This window comes from Excalfactoria chinensis, chromosome 2 (assembly GCF_039878825.1).
Source record: "Excalfactoria chinensis isolate bCotChi1 chromosome 2, bCotChi1.hap2, whole genome shotgun sequence".
NCBI classification, from domain to species: Eukaryota; Metazoa; Chordata; class Aves; order Galliformes; family Phasianidae; genus Excalfactoria; species Excalfactoria chinensis.
In genome coordinates this window covers 92,671,420-92,688,532 of record NC_092826.1, presented here as the reverse complement: position 1 = coordinate 92,688,532, position 17,113 = coordinate 92,671,420, and the positions used below count along the sequence as shown (strand labels likewise).

The 17,113-nt window shown below is 37.7% G+C and overlaps 1 protein-coding gene across 13 annotated transcripts in view; it reads left to right on the top strand.

Moving 5' to 3' along the window:
* HECW1 (HECT, C2 and WW domain containing E3 ubiquitin protein ligase 1) overlaps positions 1-17,113 on the top strand; it is a 233,504-nt gene that overhangs the window by 181,589 nt on the left and 34,802 nt on the right. For all 13 annotated transcript variants that reach the window (XM_072330283.1, XM_072330275.1, XM_072330282.1 and 10 more), the window contains 8 exons: positions 2,565-2,750; positions 3,356-3,490; positions 9,565-9,670; positions 9,867-9,963; positions 12,042-12,125; positions 12,772-12,881; positions 15,209-15,329; positions 16,689-16,802. In XM_072330283.1, the coding sequence (XP_072186384.1) occupies positions 2,565-2,750; positions 3,356-3,490; positions 9,565-9,670; positions 9,867-9,963; positions 12,042-12,125; positions 12,772-12,881; positions 15,209-15,329; positions 16,689-16,802 (953 nt within the window). The remainder of the gene's footprint in view (positions 1-2,564; positions 2,751-3,355; positions 3,491-9,564; positions 9,671-9,866; positions 9,964-12,041; positions 12,126-12,771; positions 12,882-15,208; positions 15,330-16,688; positions 16,803-17,113) is intronic.

Sequence of the window (17,113 nt, the reverse complement as noted above, 5' to 3'; positions counted from 1 at the left end):
GATTGCAAAAAAATCTCAGGGGAACAGAGAGAGGGGAAAAGTTATTAACTCCAGTTTGCACTCTCAAGAAGCAGGTAGGCATAAAGCAATGAAAGAAATACTGACTCAAGTCAGTGTAGCTATTTTGGAACAAAAAGAACAAGAATAAAAATGAAGTTTCAAACATTAAAATAACTTTTTTTTTCTTTTTTTTTTTTTTCTTCTTTTTTAAATTAATACAGTAAGTTTGTATGTTTTGTTACAAACCTGATGTGGAGTGGAAAAAGTTCAGTGGTAGATTCACCACGACAAGTATGTAGGGAAATCTCACAAGAAGATGCAGTTCCAGTCTTGGTTTCCTTATCTCGAATGCAGGTTTAGCTAGGCATCCACACATGACTTCTGACTATTTGGAAAATGCTCTATTTCTGGATAGGTATGCCCTTTCTTTTTGCAACAAACAGGAATTGAAACACTTGAAAAGTTATCTCAGCACAGTTTTTAAGTAACGACAAATGACTGTTTCTGGCCATAGCACTTTGTGGATTGAAATCACCTGTCCTTCTCCAAGCCTCTCCCAGAGCTCATTGCTCCTGAAGTCCTGCCGAAGGCGGCATATGTTTACTCATCTGACATTACCTGAACTATGTTATGTAGTGCACACAATTACTTCCATTGACAGAGTAATATATGAGGATTTATGTCAGGGAACAGTATAATTTTCACTCAGTATAGTTATTTGCAGATGGGGCAAATGTTTCTGTAGTGATGCAAGAAAAAGTCTTAACAGACTTAAATCTCAATTTCATTTCTTATTGAAATAAAAAAATCAAAAGAAACTTTCAGTTTTAGCTTATAAAATTGTCTCTAACATGGAAACAATAACGATCTGTTGAAACATCTGTCAAATAGTCATATAGATTCCACTTGCACAGAAATAATGACCCACATAATTCGTGGCTTAATGCCATTGTTATATTTTAGCAACATGCCTCCATTAAAATTTCAATCTACTAGTTATACTAGTGTAGGTGAGTTTGGAAAACATAATGTAGCGGTGAGAGTTAAATGGGAAAGGCTCTCATTATGCAAATACTTTATTTCTACTGAGAGGTAAATCTACTATACTTTTTTTTGTTTCTGTTGTGCTGATCAGTGTGATTGATCAAACATTAAATTGAAATAGAACTTCTGTAACGGAGTAGGGTGAGAACTAAGCTATTTGTGACCATAAAGCTTTCCTGAATTATATTCAGGTTGTATTTTCAGGGCAGAGATAATATCTCTGTTGATTTCACTACATATACCAATGTTTTATCATAATTAAGGGCCTTTGCTGCAAAGAGTATTCCCTTCTCATCACTACTACAACTATAAACCCTACATTATAAAACTAATACTTGTAAATGTTTTATTGCATTGTAGTTGCAATAATACATTAAAAGTACACAGAAATTGAGAATTCAAAACTTTTGGAACCAGACTCACTGGACAGATTACATACAAACATGCTAGGACTCACTTCAGTGGAGACAGGAATTCTCTGTTGACCCTTAATTGCTCAAGGAGGTAGAAAAGGCAGAAAGTATTTCATGTAGTATAATGAATGCTCTAGTGAGTAATTCAGTCCTTTCAGGTGACCAGTATAACCAGAGCACTCATTTTCTCTCTTGTGAAATGCTCAGAAAGAATGCACATTTTCTGTGAAGTTTCCTACCCTGTCTTGAACCTTTTCCCTGGAGTAGAGGTCCAAGAGTAGTGGCCTGTGGATAAGAAAAAATGTTGCCTCCACATGTGTATTTTGTGGTATTGTATCACTGAATACACTGTGGCAACAAATACAGTTCAGTTTGGCTCCTTTTCTGCACCTGGATCAGCACTAACTCACTCAGATCTGCATAACTGGATATTCTCCTAAAAAGTGTCTTTAATGTCCATGGTGAGATATGACTACCTGCCTTCAGAATGGTATTCATGTGACTCATAAAAACATCTCCATCTGACAGGCTTTTTAGTCAATGCAGAAACAAATGCTCAGTTCCAGGAAGCAACTGATATCTTCTAAAAATAGACAATTGAATGTGTCTGTTTCTGTTCTGTCACTATAAAGTGACCATAAATAAGGTAACAAACATACAGACAGACATCTGCACTGCAGTACTCTTCAGCTGATAAATCCTACCAAAAGTATCTTAATTTTAATTATACCGTAAATACATGTTCACAGCCATCTTCGCACCTTTCTTGGATCATCCAGTCACACAAGCAGACTTCCTGCTAGTCTATGAAAGATATGAAATAGACACAACTACATGCAGCTTGAGTAGGTAGTGTTTTAGCTAACTGTCTTTTTGGAGTGCTTTATGAAGCAGTTTGTATGGAGGGTTACTGCACAGTGTGCAGAAATGGTTGGCTTTCCACATTGTATTTCTTACTTCCAAATGTTTGTGTAAAATAGTTGTTCAATTTAATGCAACTCTCATAGTATGTGTTGCATTTTTTTGGACAGATGTCCCAAGAAATAACTAAGCATGTCATTTTGAAATTAGAACTCTTTTTTCTCACTTCTATTTTCCATTTCAAAGAGTGCCTATCGAGTCTTCACTAACAGTACCTGCTTGAAGCATATGATTCTGAAGATCCGTAGAGATGCTCGTAATTTTGAGCGCTATCAGCACAACAGAGACCTTGTAAATTTTATCAACATGTTTGCTGACACCCGACTAGAGCTTCCTCGTGGCTGGGAAATAAAAACTGACCAGCAGGGCAAGGTAAGAGTACCAACAAAACTAATCACTTCAGGCTATGTGATCATTGAAGGTTCCCTCATTCGTATCTCAAAAATGGTAAAAAAAAAAAAAAAAAAAAAAAAAAAAAAAAAGGATTAAATAACTTGCAGCAATCAGTTATTTTAAAAGCAAGGGAAAAAAAAGCATCAGGAACAAATTTTGTAGAGCATAGCGGTACCCTTCTAGTTTCCTGTGGAATATCACACCATATCTGAGGAAGTACTGGAGTAATGAAGGTTTCATCCAAAGTAGAGGTCTGTCATGCAAAAGACAGTGTCTGCTTCCATAAGACTTTGCTACCAAATAAACAGTGTTCCCTAGTAATTTTCTTCTCTTCTGCCTTGTTTACCTCATGGCTCTTACATGTAATTTTGAGCTCTGTAGCTTCAGATGTTTTCCAGGAGCTGTTCTAAATTTGGCTAAGAAAGTCCTATCATTTGAAGATACTATCTGTGGGCTGTGTCTTAGCAGGGGATTTCTGATATGCAGTTTCTAGTGGTTTTCACTGTATGTTGCCACAGTACTTTCACAGTGTTGGCTTTCTTCTTTCAAAAATAACCACTCCACATTGTTCCTGTATATTTCAGTCTTTCTTCGTTGACCACAACAGTCGTGCTACCACATTCATAGATCCCAGGATCCCACTGCAGAATGGTCGTCTTCCTAATCACTTGACTCACAGGCAACATCTTCAGCGGCTTCGTAGCTATAGTGCTGGAGAGGTAACCATGCTAATATCAACACTGATCCCTTTTCACAGCAGTCAGTTTAAAATATGTTGAAACAAAGGTCTTGTGGATTTTTATCTTCCAAAGAAGTAAGAGTTCTTTTTTCTGAATGATTTCTGTGAGCGCTTGCTGATAATGAAGATTTATATTTTTACCATTTTCAGAATAAAATAATAAACAAGTAAACTAAAAATTACAGTGAAATGGTGACAAAGCAGATTTTAAAAAAGAACCCATGTTTGACATCCTTATTTTGCTTTAGTAAAGGCAAGCCACTCATTATTTGTATACTTTGATACTTCAACAGCCTTGTATCTTTCTTCATTCTCCACTGTGACACTGTTCTCTGAAGAGATATACTCCCTAGCAGGCGCAGTAGTGCATATTAAGGTTTTCTTCCCTAACCTTGAAATCATGCTAAACAATCTTTCCTATGTTTCATGGAGATTACTTATTTCAATGAGTAGTGTGGGAAGGATAGCAGGTGCATAAATACCGTTTTTGTTTTGTGGAGTTAAGAAGGAAGGGATACTGGTAATCAGATTCTTTATACAATTGAAGATTTGTGAACATTGTGGCTGAATGGGAGTAGATATGTGTAAGGTCCACAGGATCTATCTCTTGCAGAAAATCATCAGGAGAAGTGTTTGTGAAATTGACATTGACATTTATTCCAGTGGAACTAGTCTGAACATTTCCTACTACCAAAGGAACTTAGAATCAGGAGCTCATTTAAGTGTGAGGTCAGTGCTTCAACACCAAGGGCAGGCAAGACATAAGTAGCTTTGATCGAGTCTTTTTTGTGAATACAGCACAATATTTTCAGAATACTGAAGTGCGTCAGTGTCTCTTTCAGTCCTATCCTCCCACCAGTTCAACAACTTTCCTCTGCCAGCAGCCTGCACTTTAATGTTTTTATTGTGACTGATTCAAGTGATATGAATGTGAAAGCCGCCTCTGTGATGATCCACATTTGGGCTCATACTTTCCTGAGGCTTGCTTAAAATCCACCCTGTAAAGGATAGAAATGCTGCTGAGCTACTCAGCCAACCTAACACAAGAAATACACTTAGTTTTTCAAGTGGTTGCAAGGCTGCCAAAAACAAAACATCGTGTACAGGTAAGAGAGTGAAGAGTTGCCTTCTATCTAGGCAGCTATCAGTGTTGGCACTTTCACTGCCTCAGTGGTCCAGATCTCATAGTGCTTTCATAGCCATTAGTTTCCCCTCTGGGAATAATTGCTCCTCCACTGGAAGCATTCCCATTGATTTCCAAGGTCTTTGGATCTGTGCCTGGAAGCACACCATTTAGAAGGAAAAGATTCAAATGTTTGCAACTTGGGCCATGAAACTTTATGTTCCATGCTATTTCTTCACAGTATGTTTGGACATACTTTTGTTCTGTAAATCACAGGATATATTGGAGTGAGATTTTTAACTTACAGAATCACAGAATTGCAGGGGTTGGAAGGTACCTCAAGAGATCATTGAGTATAGTCCCCCTGATAAAGCCAATACCTTACAATAGGTCACACGGGTAGGTGTCCAGCTGGGTCTTGAATATCTCCATAAAAGGAGACTCCACAGCCTCTCTGGACAACCTGTTCCAGTGTTCTCTTACTGTACCCTTACTATAAAGAAGTTCTTCTGCATGTTTGTATGGAACTTCCTATGTTTGAGTTCTTTAGACCATTACTTCTTGTCCTATTGCTGTGCAGCACTGAGAAGAGCCTGGTGTCATCCATTTCCCTTTAGATATTTATAAACATTGATCAGGACCTCCCTCAGTCTTCTTTTCCCCAGGCTATACAGACCCAGGTTATTCAGCCTTTCCTCACATGGGAGATGCTTCAGGCCCTTAATCATCTTTGTGGCCCTTCAATTCATTCCTTCCAGGAGAACCATGTGTTTTTTGAACTGAGGATCCCAGAACTGGACACAGTATTCTAAATGTGGCTTCACCAGGGCAGAGAAGATAGGGAGTATCACCTCCCTTGACCTGCTGCCATGTTCCTTTTATTGCACAGCAGGATGCCTATGGCCTTCTTGGCCACAGGGGCACACTACTTGCTCATGTCCAACCTGTTGTCCACCAGGACACCCTGATCTTTCTGCACAGAGTTCCTCTCCAGCAGGTTATACCCTAGCCTATACTGATGATTGCGGTTATTCCTCCCCAAGTACAGGACTCTACACTTGCTCTTGTTAAACCTCATCAGGTTCCTCCCTGACCAACTCTCCAGTATGTGGGAATCATATCTGTAGGAACACACTTGGGGCTTTCTCCCAGCTTTGTCTCAGTTATCTTTAGGCTAGTTGTTTTTTTTGTTGAGCAGGTGGTGTGGCCTCTGGAATTTGTCATCAAGATCCTTCTGTATGAAGGATCAAGAAAGATGACTGCTAGTGTTAACATGATGCATAGATGCCAAATGGATATGAAGGAGAGCTGAGCAGTGCAGCTTCAATCATGATTCCTTGTGAATGCCAGAGAAGGCATAAGAAGTAGACTGAGAATGAAACTCTCCTCCCTGCTTTTGCACATATAAACAGCAGTCAGTCTGCCCAAGTGCCCAAAGGAGTTGCTGAGTGTCTTTATGGACTTCCCAGGGACTTTATGATGCTACATCATGAGTTGCAGAAATAGCAGATAAAAATCATAGGTAAATTACAAGGGATAATGTACGTAGGTAAATTGCAATAGGTAGAAGGGGTAATAGATTTAAGCTTAAGGAGTGAAGGTTAAGATTTGATGTTAGGGGGAATTTCTTCACAGAAAGACTAGTGAACTGCTGGAACAGGCTGCCCAGAGAGGTTGTGGATGTTTCATCCCTGGAGGTGTTCAAGACCAGGTCGGGTGGGGTCCTGGGAAGACTGGTCTAGTACCAGATCTAGAGGTTGGTGGCCTTGCCTGTGAAAGAGGGATTGGAACTTAATGACCCTTGGGGTCCCTTCCAACCCAAGCCATTCTATTATTCTATGACAAATGAGCCCAAATGGGAAAAAAGAAGTATCCCAGCTTCACACAATTGCCAATTGCTTTGAACTGTGCAATCATGAAGAAGTGATAATGGTTCTAAGAGATTATAACCATAGTATTCAGCAATAGTCAAAAAGAAAATACAATATGTGGGATTCTACTTAACCTAGCAAAGAACAGATATTGCAAGAACTGGTTATTGAAAGTAAAATCTAACCAATTCAATTGACATAAGGCAGGGTTGAAATTCAGTGAGAAGAGTTATCATTAGGAACTAATCTACATAGTAATTACATCTCATTTTTCGTATTCTCAGGCCAAAACACAGTGCTTTTCTGAAGGATGTACTCCATGTAAAAGTGGATTAATGAGGAGGAACGAACTCATGGACCCATGTCCCAGAAAAAGGGGAAAGAGGGTAGGGAAAAGATAGGCAGATGGGCCCAGAGGAGGAAAACAGCAGCAGTGATCTAAGGGAGAAAATGAATTTACTAAATAAAATAGTGGGATATGAGATAACACAGTATAATACAATATAATTGGAATCAAAGCTAGTAAATCAAATAAAATGAGAGAGAGTGTCTAAAAAAAGCGTCCTTCCTCTAATGCTATAGATGAGGTGACTAGGGATCACACACTACAAAGATGAGCAGAGAGAGAGCTTCATGGCTCCCAGTCATTTTTATCATTCCCTCTGAATGGAAAACAGAAACAGAATAATGAAGTCTTCTGGAAGCTGTAATTTATTCTTCACTTCTGGGACAGGTAACTAGAAGTATGGACAATCCATGGAATTGGAGCATTAACTCATTAACTTCCAGTATGCTTCATGGTGTTATGATGTGGAATACCAATAACAAAAATCATCAAACCATGACAGTCTTACCATCAAGTTCCAGATTTCCCTAACCAAATCTAGCTCAGTGATTAGGTTGTGGTCATCATGTAACAAATGGTGATCACCGGCTCACCCTTCTGTGACATCCACAAATCTTTTCAGTTTGTCAAAACATGTCCTTGACTGTTGCTAAGGATCTGTGGTATTGAATTGAATACCTTTCATTGCAAATAAATAATTGTTTTGATATTCCATGTATACTTTTAAGATTCATTCATGAAATTAAAGCATAAAAATAAGTTTTCTCAAATATGGCCATTTTCTTTGCTTTATGGAAATTAATTTCATTCTTGGAAGAGAACAGAGAGCAGCCAAACAGATTCTGTTGAAGGCTGCCTATTGCTTTGAAGTGTTTTTATTCAGAGATTATCCAACTACTAACAGGTCAAGCAGAGACTCAAAACACTACTTTTAACTTAATCTCTACCTGCTGAATGGACTATGTTGTTTATTTAAGGGGAAAAAAAATTAAAATCTGCATATAATAATCCCATTTCCCTCTTCCAAGAAAACATTTCATAAATTATTCTTTAATATTTATGCTTTTCTCTATTTGAGTTTTTCTCCTGAAAAAATGACCCCTGTTTTGATATTCATCTATGCAGATTCTTGATGTTAAATTGCATTGTATATTACTTAATTTGACAAGAATGCTAATGAGGCTTCCATGAGCACTTTCTTAAGGGAGTCAATCTATTAGAGAGAAACGGTTGTTGATTAAACTCTTGGTTGCCTAATTTTTGAATGAAAACTTTGCATTCTCTCTCAGATATTTTTTTTTTCTGCAGTAGAAATCACTATGATGGAATGGTAGAAAATTTGAAGACAAAAGAAAAATAAGTAAGCATGCATAATGGAGTGGCAAGAGTTCCTTATTAGTAAGAAAGATCAAGGATGTATGAAGATGTAGCAGTAATATAACTCTCCTTACTGACCCAAACCACAGCAAGCTAGTAGGAGGGTCAAACACGCAGGAACTTTTTAAATCCAGCAGTTATATAAAGCCCAGGAAATGATATTGTATCATTGAAAGGCTCTGTGATGGGGTTAGACACTCCACACTGGTTGCAACATCTCAGAATCAATTACAGTGCTGTAGAACCATGTCTATAAATCTATCAGTTTACCCTGCATTAGATGAACCAAATTACATAGTGACATACTGAAGACAAATTGCTGTTATTGTATGGCTTTTAATATCTGCTGATCTAAGTGTCTGCCTACCTTCCAATGAATCTCTCTTCCCTCCTTTAGATACTGTGTTTAGGACAGTGGCATTCTTTAAGTAAAGTCTCTCAATTAAGTAACAGTGATAAATTTCCTCTTCATTCCTCCTAATTTACTTACTTTTTTAGTTGATGTTTGTTTTTTTGTTTTGTTTTGTTTTGTTTTTTTCAGCACATACAATTCAGTATCTGTTTCTGGTTATGAAAGTTAGGCAAAAGCCGTTCTGAACTGTGCTCAACGCAGTTATATCTTGCTCACCTCACAGTATCACAGTATCACAGTATCGTGTGAGTTGGAAGAGACCTTAGAGATCATCGAGTCCAACTCCCGGGTTTTGAGCCCCCTGTGTAGCGAAGTGGCACTTCTACCCCCTGCTCCACAGAGGGGATTCGAATCCTGGGCCACTGGTGTTGCAAGCAGCAATTCTACCACTGCGCCACCGTGGCACACATATTGTTAAATGTTAAATGTTAATGTAAATTGTTAACATATTGTTAAATGTTAAATGTCCTTTCAACAATACAGAGAGAACACTTGTAGTGTTGTGAGTTTTTTGTTTTTCAAATTAACATTGCTGTAAAAATGTTGATATAAATACAGTTATGCTAGAACAAGATACTGTATAATGTGGCAGAGATTTTATTTTCACTGACAGAGAACTCCATCACTGTAAGACCTTTTCTAATGTGCATTTACTTCTGGACTCTGTTGCTTTCACTGTAGCATAGAAGAGGTATGATAGCTGTGGATAATAATGTCCCGACATTTGGGAGCACAACCTTACCTGATATTTTTACACTGACTGAAGTGGAAAGCTATAATTTTCATGCAGACTTGCTGTCCTCCATTCAGTCAGCATCATGGACCACTCTGAAAGTCATAAAAGTAAAGGTCAAAAACATTTTTATCAATTGGTGTGCTGCTGATTGCCATTTGCTCATTTTTCTCCTTTCTTCTTTTGTTGTAGGCTTCTGAAGTCTCTCGGAACAGAGGAGTTACTCTGTTGGCCAGACCAGGCAATAGTCTCGTAACAGCTATTCGAAACCAGCATCATTATGAGACATTACCTCTGGGTAAGCCAAATTTCCCTTTTCAAAGCAGAGCTTACAAAAAAATCTTTAGAACAATTTGTCAGTCACATATGTAGCTCTATGTTGTCCCTTGTCTCAGTAACAGTGCAGTCAGTGGGCCCTTGCATCATCACAGTGATGTCCAAAAGGCCCCCTCAATGGTAAATAAAGCCTCTGTATTACTTTTTTCCCTTTTTAGCTTACAATGACAAGATTGTTGCATTTCTACGCCAACCTAACATTTTTGAGATGCTGCAAGAGCGTCAGCCCAGTTTGGCCAGAAACCATGCACTCAGGTACTGCTTTGTTCCACGTTGCTGACACCAAATTCCTTAAGTTATTTACTGTAGTCAAAAAAGCAAATTCTACTCACTATTGCCAAAAAATCCAGAACTGTCTCTAAGTGTCACTAAATAGCAGAAACTATCTTCATCTACAGTTATCACCTTGCTTTTCAGAAGATAGCATTAACATACAGTTTTGATGGGAGTGAACAGCAAAAAGCAAGTAATTCCAGTAGAAGTAAGAATTTTCCCCTGTGGTCAGATTTATACTCAAGCCAAGGACATAGCCATTCTAGTCTTTATAAGCAGCAATATTATGAAGTACTCCTGTCTTTCTCCTGACTTAAAGGTAGTCCTTTCCTAAGTGATTAAATTGTATCTCTGTTTTTATTACACCCATTTCTTTTCTGTTAGGTATAAAAAAAATAAAAATAAAAAAATAATTAAAAAAAAAAAAAGCCAAGACAATTTTAAATTCATTCTAATTCCAAAAGTTAGATTAATTGTTTTGGCCCAGAACCTGAGCTGGCTTTAGTCAGTCTTAGCCATACCAGCATACACCAACACAGAGTTCGGCCCAAGGGTTTAGTTTGCTCTGTATAGTGAAAAGTGCAACTGGGGACCCAGTAAAGAAGCAAAGGAGGAGCAGCAGAAGAGCCTTCAATATATTCCTGCTGATTTTCTTCTGATAGCCATCCTGACTCATAATTTACACGAGAGCCAGACAAAGAGTTCTTAGGGGGTAAAGTTTAGACTTGCTTCTTGAAGGAATTAATACATGCAAATAAAATGAGAAAGAAAGAATGAAAACTGCTGCTTCAAGATGTGCATTTCTGTAACTGAGAATTTTTTATCTTCACCATCAAATTATTCCAGACTTTTGTTCCTCAGCTGTAATTTGAATTCTCATTTCTCAGAGAACAGATCATGGTTTTATGTCCTTTTGAGCAGAGAACAAAATTGACTAGTGATAGACACTACACAGCCTAGTCAGCATATAATAAGATTTGTAACAGGATATTAAGCCCTTTGCTTCCAAGTCATTGCTTTGATTGTAGCTTAGGTTGGAAGTAATCCCAACTACTATCTAATGCTCATACAGCAGACCTTAAGCAAACTCCGAGGGGACAAATGTCTGTCTTTTACAGGGTTTGGCTCTGCCCCATCCATAGAAGTACTAAAGTACATCCTTGACTTCAGATCTTTTGACTTTATATTTCAATGCTTTCAAGCTACAGCAGGGGAGATTCAGGCTGGACATTAGGAAGTATTACTTCTCAGAAAGGGTGGTCAGGCACTGGAATGGACTGCCCAGGGAGGTGGTGGAGTCCTTGGGGGTGTTCAAAGAAAGACTGGATGTTGTGTTGAGGGACATGGTTTAGGGGGAGCTATTAGTAATAGGTGAATGGTTGGACTGGATGATCTTTTAGGTCTTTTCCAACCTTGGTGATTCTATGATTCTATGATATTTTTGTATACAGCAGTACTACAGAAACATGCTGGCAGACTGAGATATAGCTCTGTGTTTTTCATGGGTCTGAACTACTTTTGGGATCCTTTCCCATGCTTTCCATCCTTGTTAGAATTCATTTGAAGCAGCAAAATGCATGATTTTATACACACACCATGTAACTTCTTTGATTGGTATCATGTTCTTTATATTCTAATGTGTTTTTTACCAGCTAGAATGGGCAGAGGTAGAAGAAGTGGTATTATGTGAAATACTTTTAGTGAAAGGTGATATCTTAGTTGTAACCTTAAACAAGTCTTTCTGTTAGTGACAGTAGCTATAATATTACACATGGGCTCAGAAGGTGAAGAATTATTTTGTTTTCCAAAATGTGGTGTAATATCTTTTGTCTTAGGCAACTGAGTGATATAAATAGATTATTTTTTTACTAGTTTGTTAGCGTGATTAGCAGATTAATCAGGCAGTTAAGCTGTCTGCCATTTTTGAAAAGCAAGAAACAGGAACTGGCGAAACACCAAGGAATAATAATTTTATATCTAGCTCATGCCTTAACTGTGGCATGTTCTATTCACCTTTTTCTTTCAGTCTCCTCTTGCCAATAATATTGTTTATGTTTCAGGGAGAAGATCCATTATATTCGGACAGAGGGTACACATGGGCTTGAGAAGTTGTCCTGTGATGCAGATTTAGTAATTCTGCTGAGGTAAGAAATTTTATCAAAAGCACAATATTGTTATTTATTGTACCAGAGAAAGTGTCTGTCTCTTTCCCAGCAAAATCGAAAAGATTTTGCTAAAACTTTGAGACCATTTGTGATCAGAATAAAATTGGTACTGAGAGTCACTCAAAAGAATTCAGCCAGTGTCAGTCATTCCATTCTTACTTCCTGGAAGGCAGCCTTCATCAGTGCAATAAACTCCATCCACAATTAGCTCAATCATTTCAGCTGTTACCATAAAAAGCAGATAAAATCAATCAAGTAAAAATGTTTCATTTAAAGCTGTTTTATTTTTACTAAAGGAAAAAAAAAAAAAAAAGCAAACAACCCTTTTATTTCACAATACAAGTAAATAATGTAACTCCTCATAAAATTGCTAATTTTAGTATAGTGATGCTGTCCATACACACAGAGCCACGTCCCACAAATGAACCTTGAAGTACAGTGCGGTAAATGCTGTCTGGGTAAAAAGACTTTTATTGGGACTGGGGAGCTTGATCTTTATATGCTAACTCCTATTTTTTAGCATAGTTAAGGACTTTCATGTTGTCTTAAGTTTACATGGAAAATATTGCATTACCTCATGTGATGAATGTGTATTAAACCTCTCTCTATCTCTTTTTACATGCAGCCTTTTTGAAGAAGATATTATGTCCTACATACCACTCCAGGCCACTTTCCATCCTGGTTACAGTTTCTCTCCTCGCTGCTCACCCTGCTCATCACCCCAAAATTCTCCAGGTAAGAGGATTGGAAAAATAACTCAAAATCTTGCAGTCTTGGTATTTAATCTAATAAATACAAAAGAAAAGATAGAGAACCAGCATAAATTGTTACCTGTTAATTCCAGTGCCCACTCCAAATCTGCTTTTTTGCTGGATCAGTTGTCATTGCTGTTGAAATGTTAACAGTAACTAGAGCACACAAATCAGAAATTGCCCTTATGGAAGAATGTATTTTGCTGCTTTTCGTATATCTGGGAAGACTTATGATCAAAAGAGAATAATGTACTTGCAATATAACTTGCTGTCATGGAAGCACATTCATGTTATGTGACGAGCAAAGAGTAACATCCAAATGAAAGGCTTGTTGTAATACTTCTAGTATTCCTATAGAGTTGAGGTGCACCTCCAGTTTGTGTTCCAAATACTTCACTTCTTTCCAAGACTCATCTATTTTAAGGCCTGACGGAATTATCTTGATCATCCTCTCTGACCTCCTGTGTTGAGGACTTAAGTTTGACAGGAAATATGTTTTCCAGAAAGACATGCTATCTGAGAAGGTTATTTCCAGCTGTCTCTGTAGTTATTGTTTATGCTATAGAAATTTGAGGAACTGATGTCTCCATTTTGCCAAGATATACACCCCCTACTGCAAAATCACTGCATGACTGTGTCCAGTGGTTACTGAGAGAGAAACCACCGCTTGCAACACCAGAGGGCCTGGGTTCGAATCCCCCTTGTGGCACAAGGGGTAAAACTGCCGCTCTGCTACACTAGAGGTCTCGAATCCCGGGAGTTGGACTCGATGATCTCTAAGGTCCCTTCCAACTCGCACGATACTATGATACTATGATACTATGAAATTTACAGAAATGTGATCTGTAGAAATCTATTTTTGGCTGATATTTGAAAGCATCCATTTCTATTATCTGATTTCGAACAAAATTATTGGACAAGAGATGTCCAGATCTCAAAGGTGGCTTTGCAAAAATTGATTTTTTTTATACTAAGAAGTTATATGCTGAGCCTTTGTCTCCAAGAGACCAATGTTTTGTCAGAATGCTCTATTGTCATGAATGACTTTAAACATCATTGTAAGTAAATGTAGACCCTTTCTTCTGCATTAGGACTGATCAGAAGCAAGCCTACTGCAAGACAAAATCTAGGTATTTAGCAAGGACATGGCTTACAGAGATGTACTGTTTTTTATCTGTGAAAAGAAAGAAGAAAAAAAGAAAGAAGAGCAAATACTAACTTGTAGCAACATGCTGTTTCCTTGCTTATTTTTGCCACTGCTTTCATATCCTTTGAGAACCACAATTATGTTATGGGGGTCAATAAGTCTAACAAAAGTGTCTGAAGGGATTCTCCTTGCATGCTATGTAAATACTCCTTTCTGTTTTACTGACACAGAATTAGAAATGTGTTTTCCTCTGGCAATCATGGTACTTTGTGCTCCCACTAAATGTGTTCAGGTTTTTTTTGCTTACTTATGGAGAACTTTCTGCCAGATTTCTCACATTAGAGCTTGTTTATATTGTCTTTTCTGTTGAGAAAGGGAAATGGGATTTCATGGATCCGTTCCTTGACATGATCCATGACTTCTTTCCATAGCATGGCACTTCTTCATACAAAAGGACTAATCAACCACTTAAAAAATGCAGACTTCAAAACAAAACAGATCCCAAATTACTGAAAATCTGCTGTATGTGTGAACCATAATAGGAAAATGTCACATTTCTTGCTGACGGAAATCCTTTTCAGCATCACAAAGGGTTTTTGTGTTGATGACTGGAAGTGTTTAATATACAGTGAGATTAACTCAGGGAAACCTGATTTGATTCTCTGGCTAGGATGCTAGACTCCAGATAGAACTGCTGCTTTTAGCTCCAGGGGTTTAATCCTGCCAAGTAAGAAGATCTGCTATACAATGCAAAGGAGAGAGATCTTTTAAAAGTGCAAAAGAAAATCTAAATACCAATGACCATGAGTGGGAGTTATGCATGTTGACCTTTCAATCACGCCTCTCTGATCCTTGCATTTTCATACAGATCAATCACAGTTAAAGTCTCAGGCAGAACAAAGGCATGCACACACAATACTACCTTAACTGTTCTCTTAGTGAAAATATAGGTTCTAGAAGTCATCAGAATCACTGAGTTATAGAAACTTAAAATTCCATTTATGCCAGATAGAGTAGAATTAATACTAAGTGCATGAAAACCCTGTGTATTAGTGTAAGGAGTTCCTAAAGCATTTGTTAGTGAGTTGTATCTGGAAACATCAGCTACATGATTTGGAAGATTTAAAAGAACCTTGCAGTTTAAAATGCTGTTTTCCCACCAGGACTGCAGCGAGCAAGTGCAAGAGCACCCTCTCCGTACAGGAGAGATTTTGAAGCCAAATTACGTAATTTCTATCGAAAACTTGAAGCCAAAGGATATGGACAAGGTCCAGGGAAAATTAAGTAAGTATTATGACAAGTCACTTAAATAGTCTAATATGGTCTAGCATTATCTTTAATCATTATCCATGAATGAAGTCACTGACTTGATAGGGAGTGGGAAAAACACAGGAGATTGGACTTCATTAAGTGTCCAATAAGCATACATCTTGCAAAAGAGTGAAGAAATTTTATTTCTTATGGATTTATATTCTTTCACTGATCTGTTTAAGAGGAGTGTTGATATTCCTCCTTATATTCTCTAGAAGGAAAATAATCTGTTCAGGCAATTGTTCATGGTTATTATTACCAGCTATTTCATTGTAATAATGGAGCAGTTCCAAGTCCTTCGGATCTACTTATTAATAATTCAGGATCAGAGCATGACACTACAGAAGTTATCCCATTTATGCAGTTTCAACTTCAGGTAGTTCTTTGTATTGGTAGCCCTTGTAGATTTGAACTAGGGAGATTTCTGCCTCTCTTCATGTGTTTTGGCAATCATTGTCTTAGCTGTGGGACTGGCTTCTGGGACAGCTTGGTATTTGTCTTGAAACTCCATACCTACTTGTACTTGATTGAGTCGTCTTAACTTGGCTAAAAGACTCTATATTTCAAAGGTATTTCCTGAGCACCTGATTGAATTTTTGCATCAGATTGGCCTTTTACCAAATCACATCTGTTATGGGGGGAGAGAGGGGTGGAACTGAAACTAAATGATTTATTCCAGGCAAGCATCATCATCAAAATATTCTTACAGACCTGGGGAGTCCTAGTCATTGGTTATCCCCTTTAGTGTAATGCTAAGGGAGTCCCAGGCAGAATGAAATATATTTTAGTGGGTCTGTCTTAAAAAGTCTATGACATGGTCAAGAAAAATGTCTTGCACAGATGATATTTAAAAACACTATTCATTAAGTTGCTTTAGAGGCTGGCGAGAGTGAGAGGTGTGTTGTATAAATGAAGGGTGATACTCCCTTTGCTTACCCTGCTACAGAAACAATAATTCCATAGGCATTCACTGGGTTAAATCCAGGGCCAATCCCAGAATGCTGTGACCTTGTATACACAGGAAACTCACAGCCCCCTCAATCATACAAATTTATACATAGAGGGTGCAGAGAGCAGAGAGTGTTAGTAGAGCAACACTTTGAACCTCATCATAGCTTTGTGAAGAAATTAACATTTGAAGCATGTAGAAAAGACTAATGAAAGAACTCACTGAAAACCCATACTAGTCAAGTAGATGTATGCCAGTGGACACAACTTCATTTGACTTCTCTGGAATTGAATCTCTTTTTTTACCAGCTCTTGCTTACCTTCAGGCCTACAGACTCACAAAAGGTTCAATCATTGTATCTTTACTTCTGCCTCCCTTTGCAGGTTAATTATACGACGTGACCACCTACTGGAAGGCACCTTCAACCAGGTGATGGCATATTCACGCAAGGAGCTCCAACGAAACAAACTCTACATCACATTTGTAGGAGAGGAAGGGTAAGAAACCACTAAATGCTCTCAATTTTGAAGTAGCTGTTATGTTGCTAGTTACAGAGTTGACTAAGGCTGAGCATTCTTTTGTGCATTTATATTTATATTAATTTATATAATTTATATAATTTATATTCTATATATATATATAGAATATATATATATATTCTATATTTATAATTTATATAATTTACATTCTAGTTTTTGTTTTACTTCTGTGTTAACGATCCATCTTAGACCAAACATTTGTTAAAAATCAGAATAGCAAAAATTCTTTGTTTTCTTATAGCATCTAGATGTCTCAAAGTGACAATTTA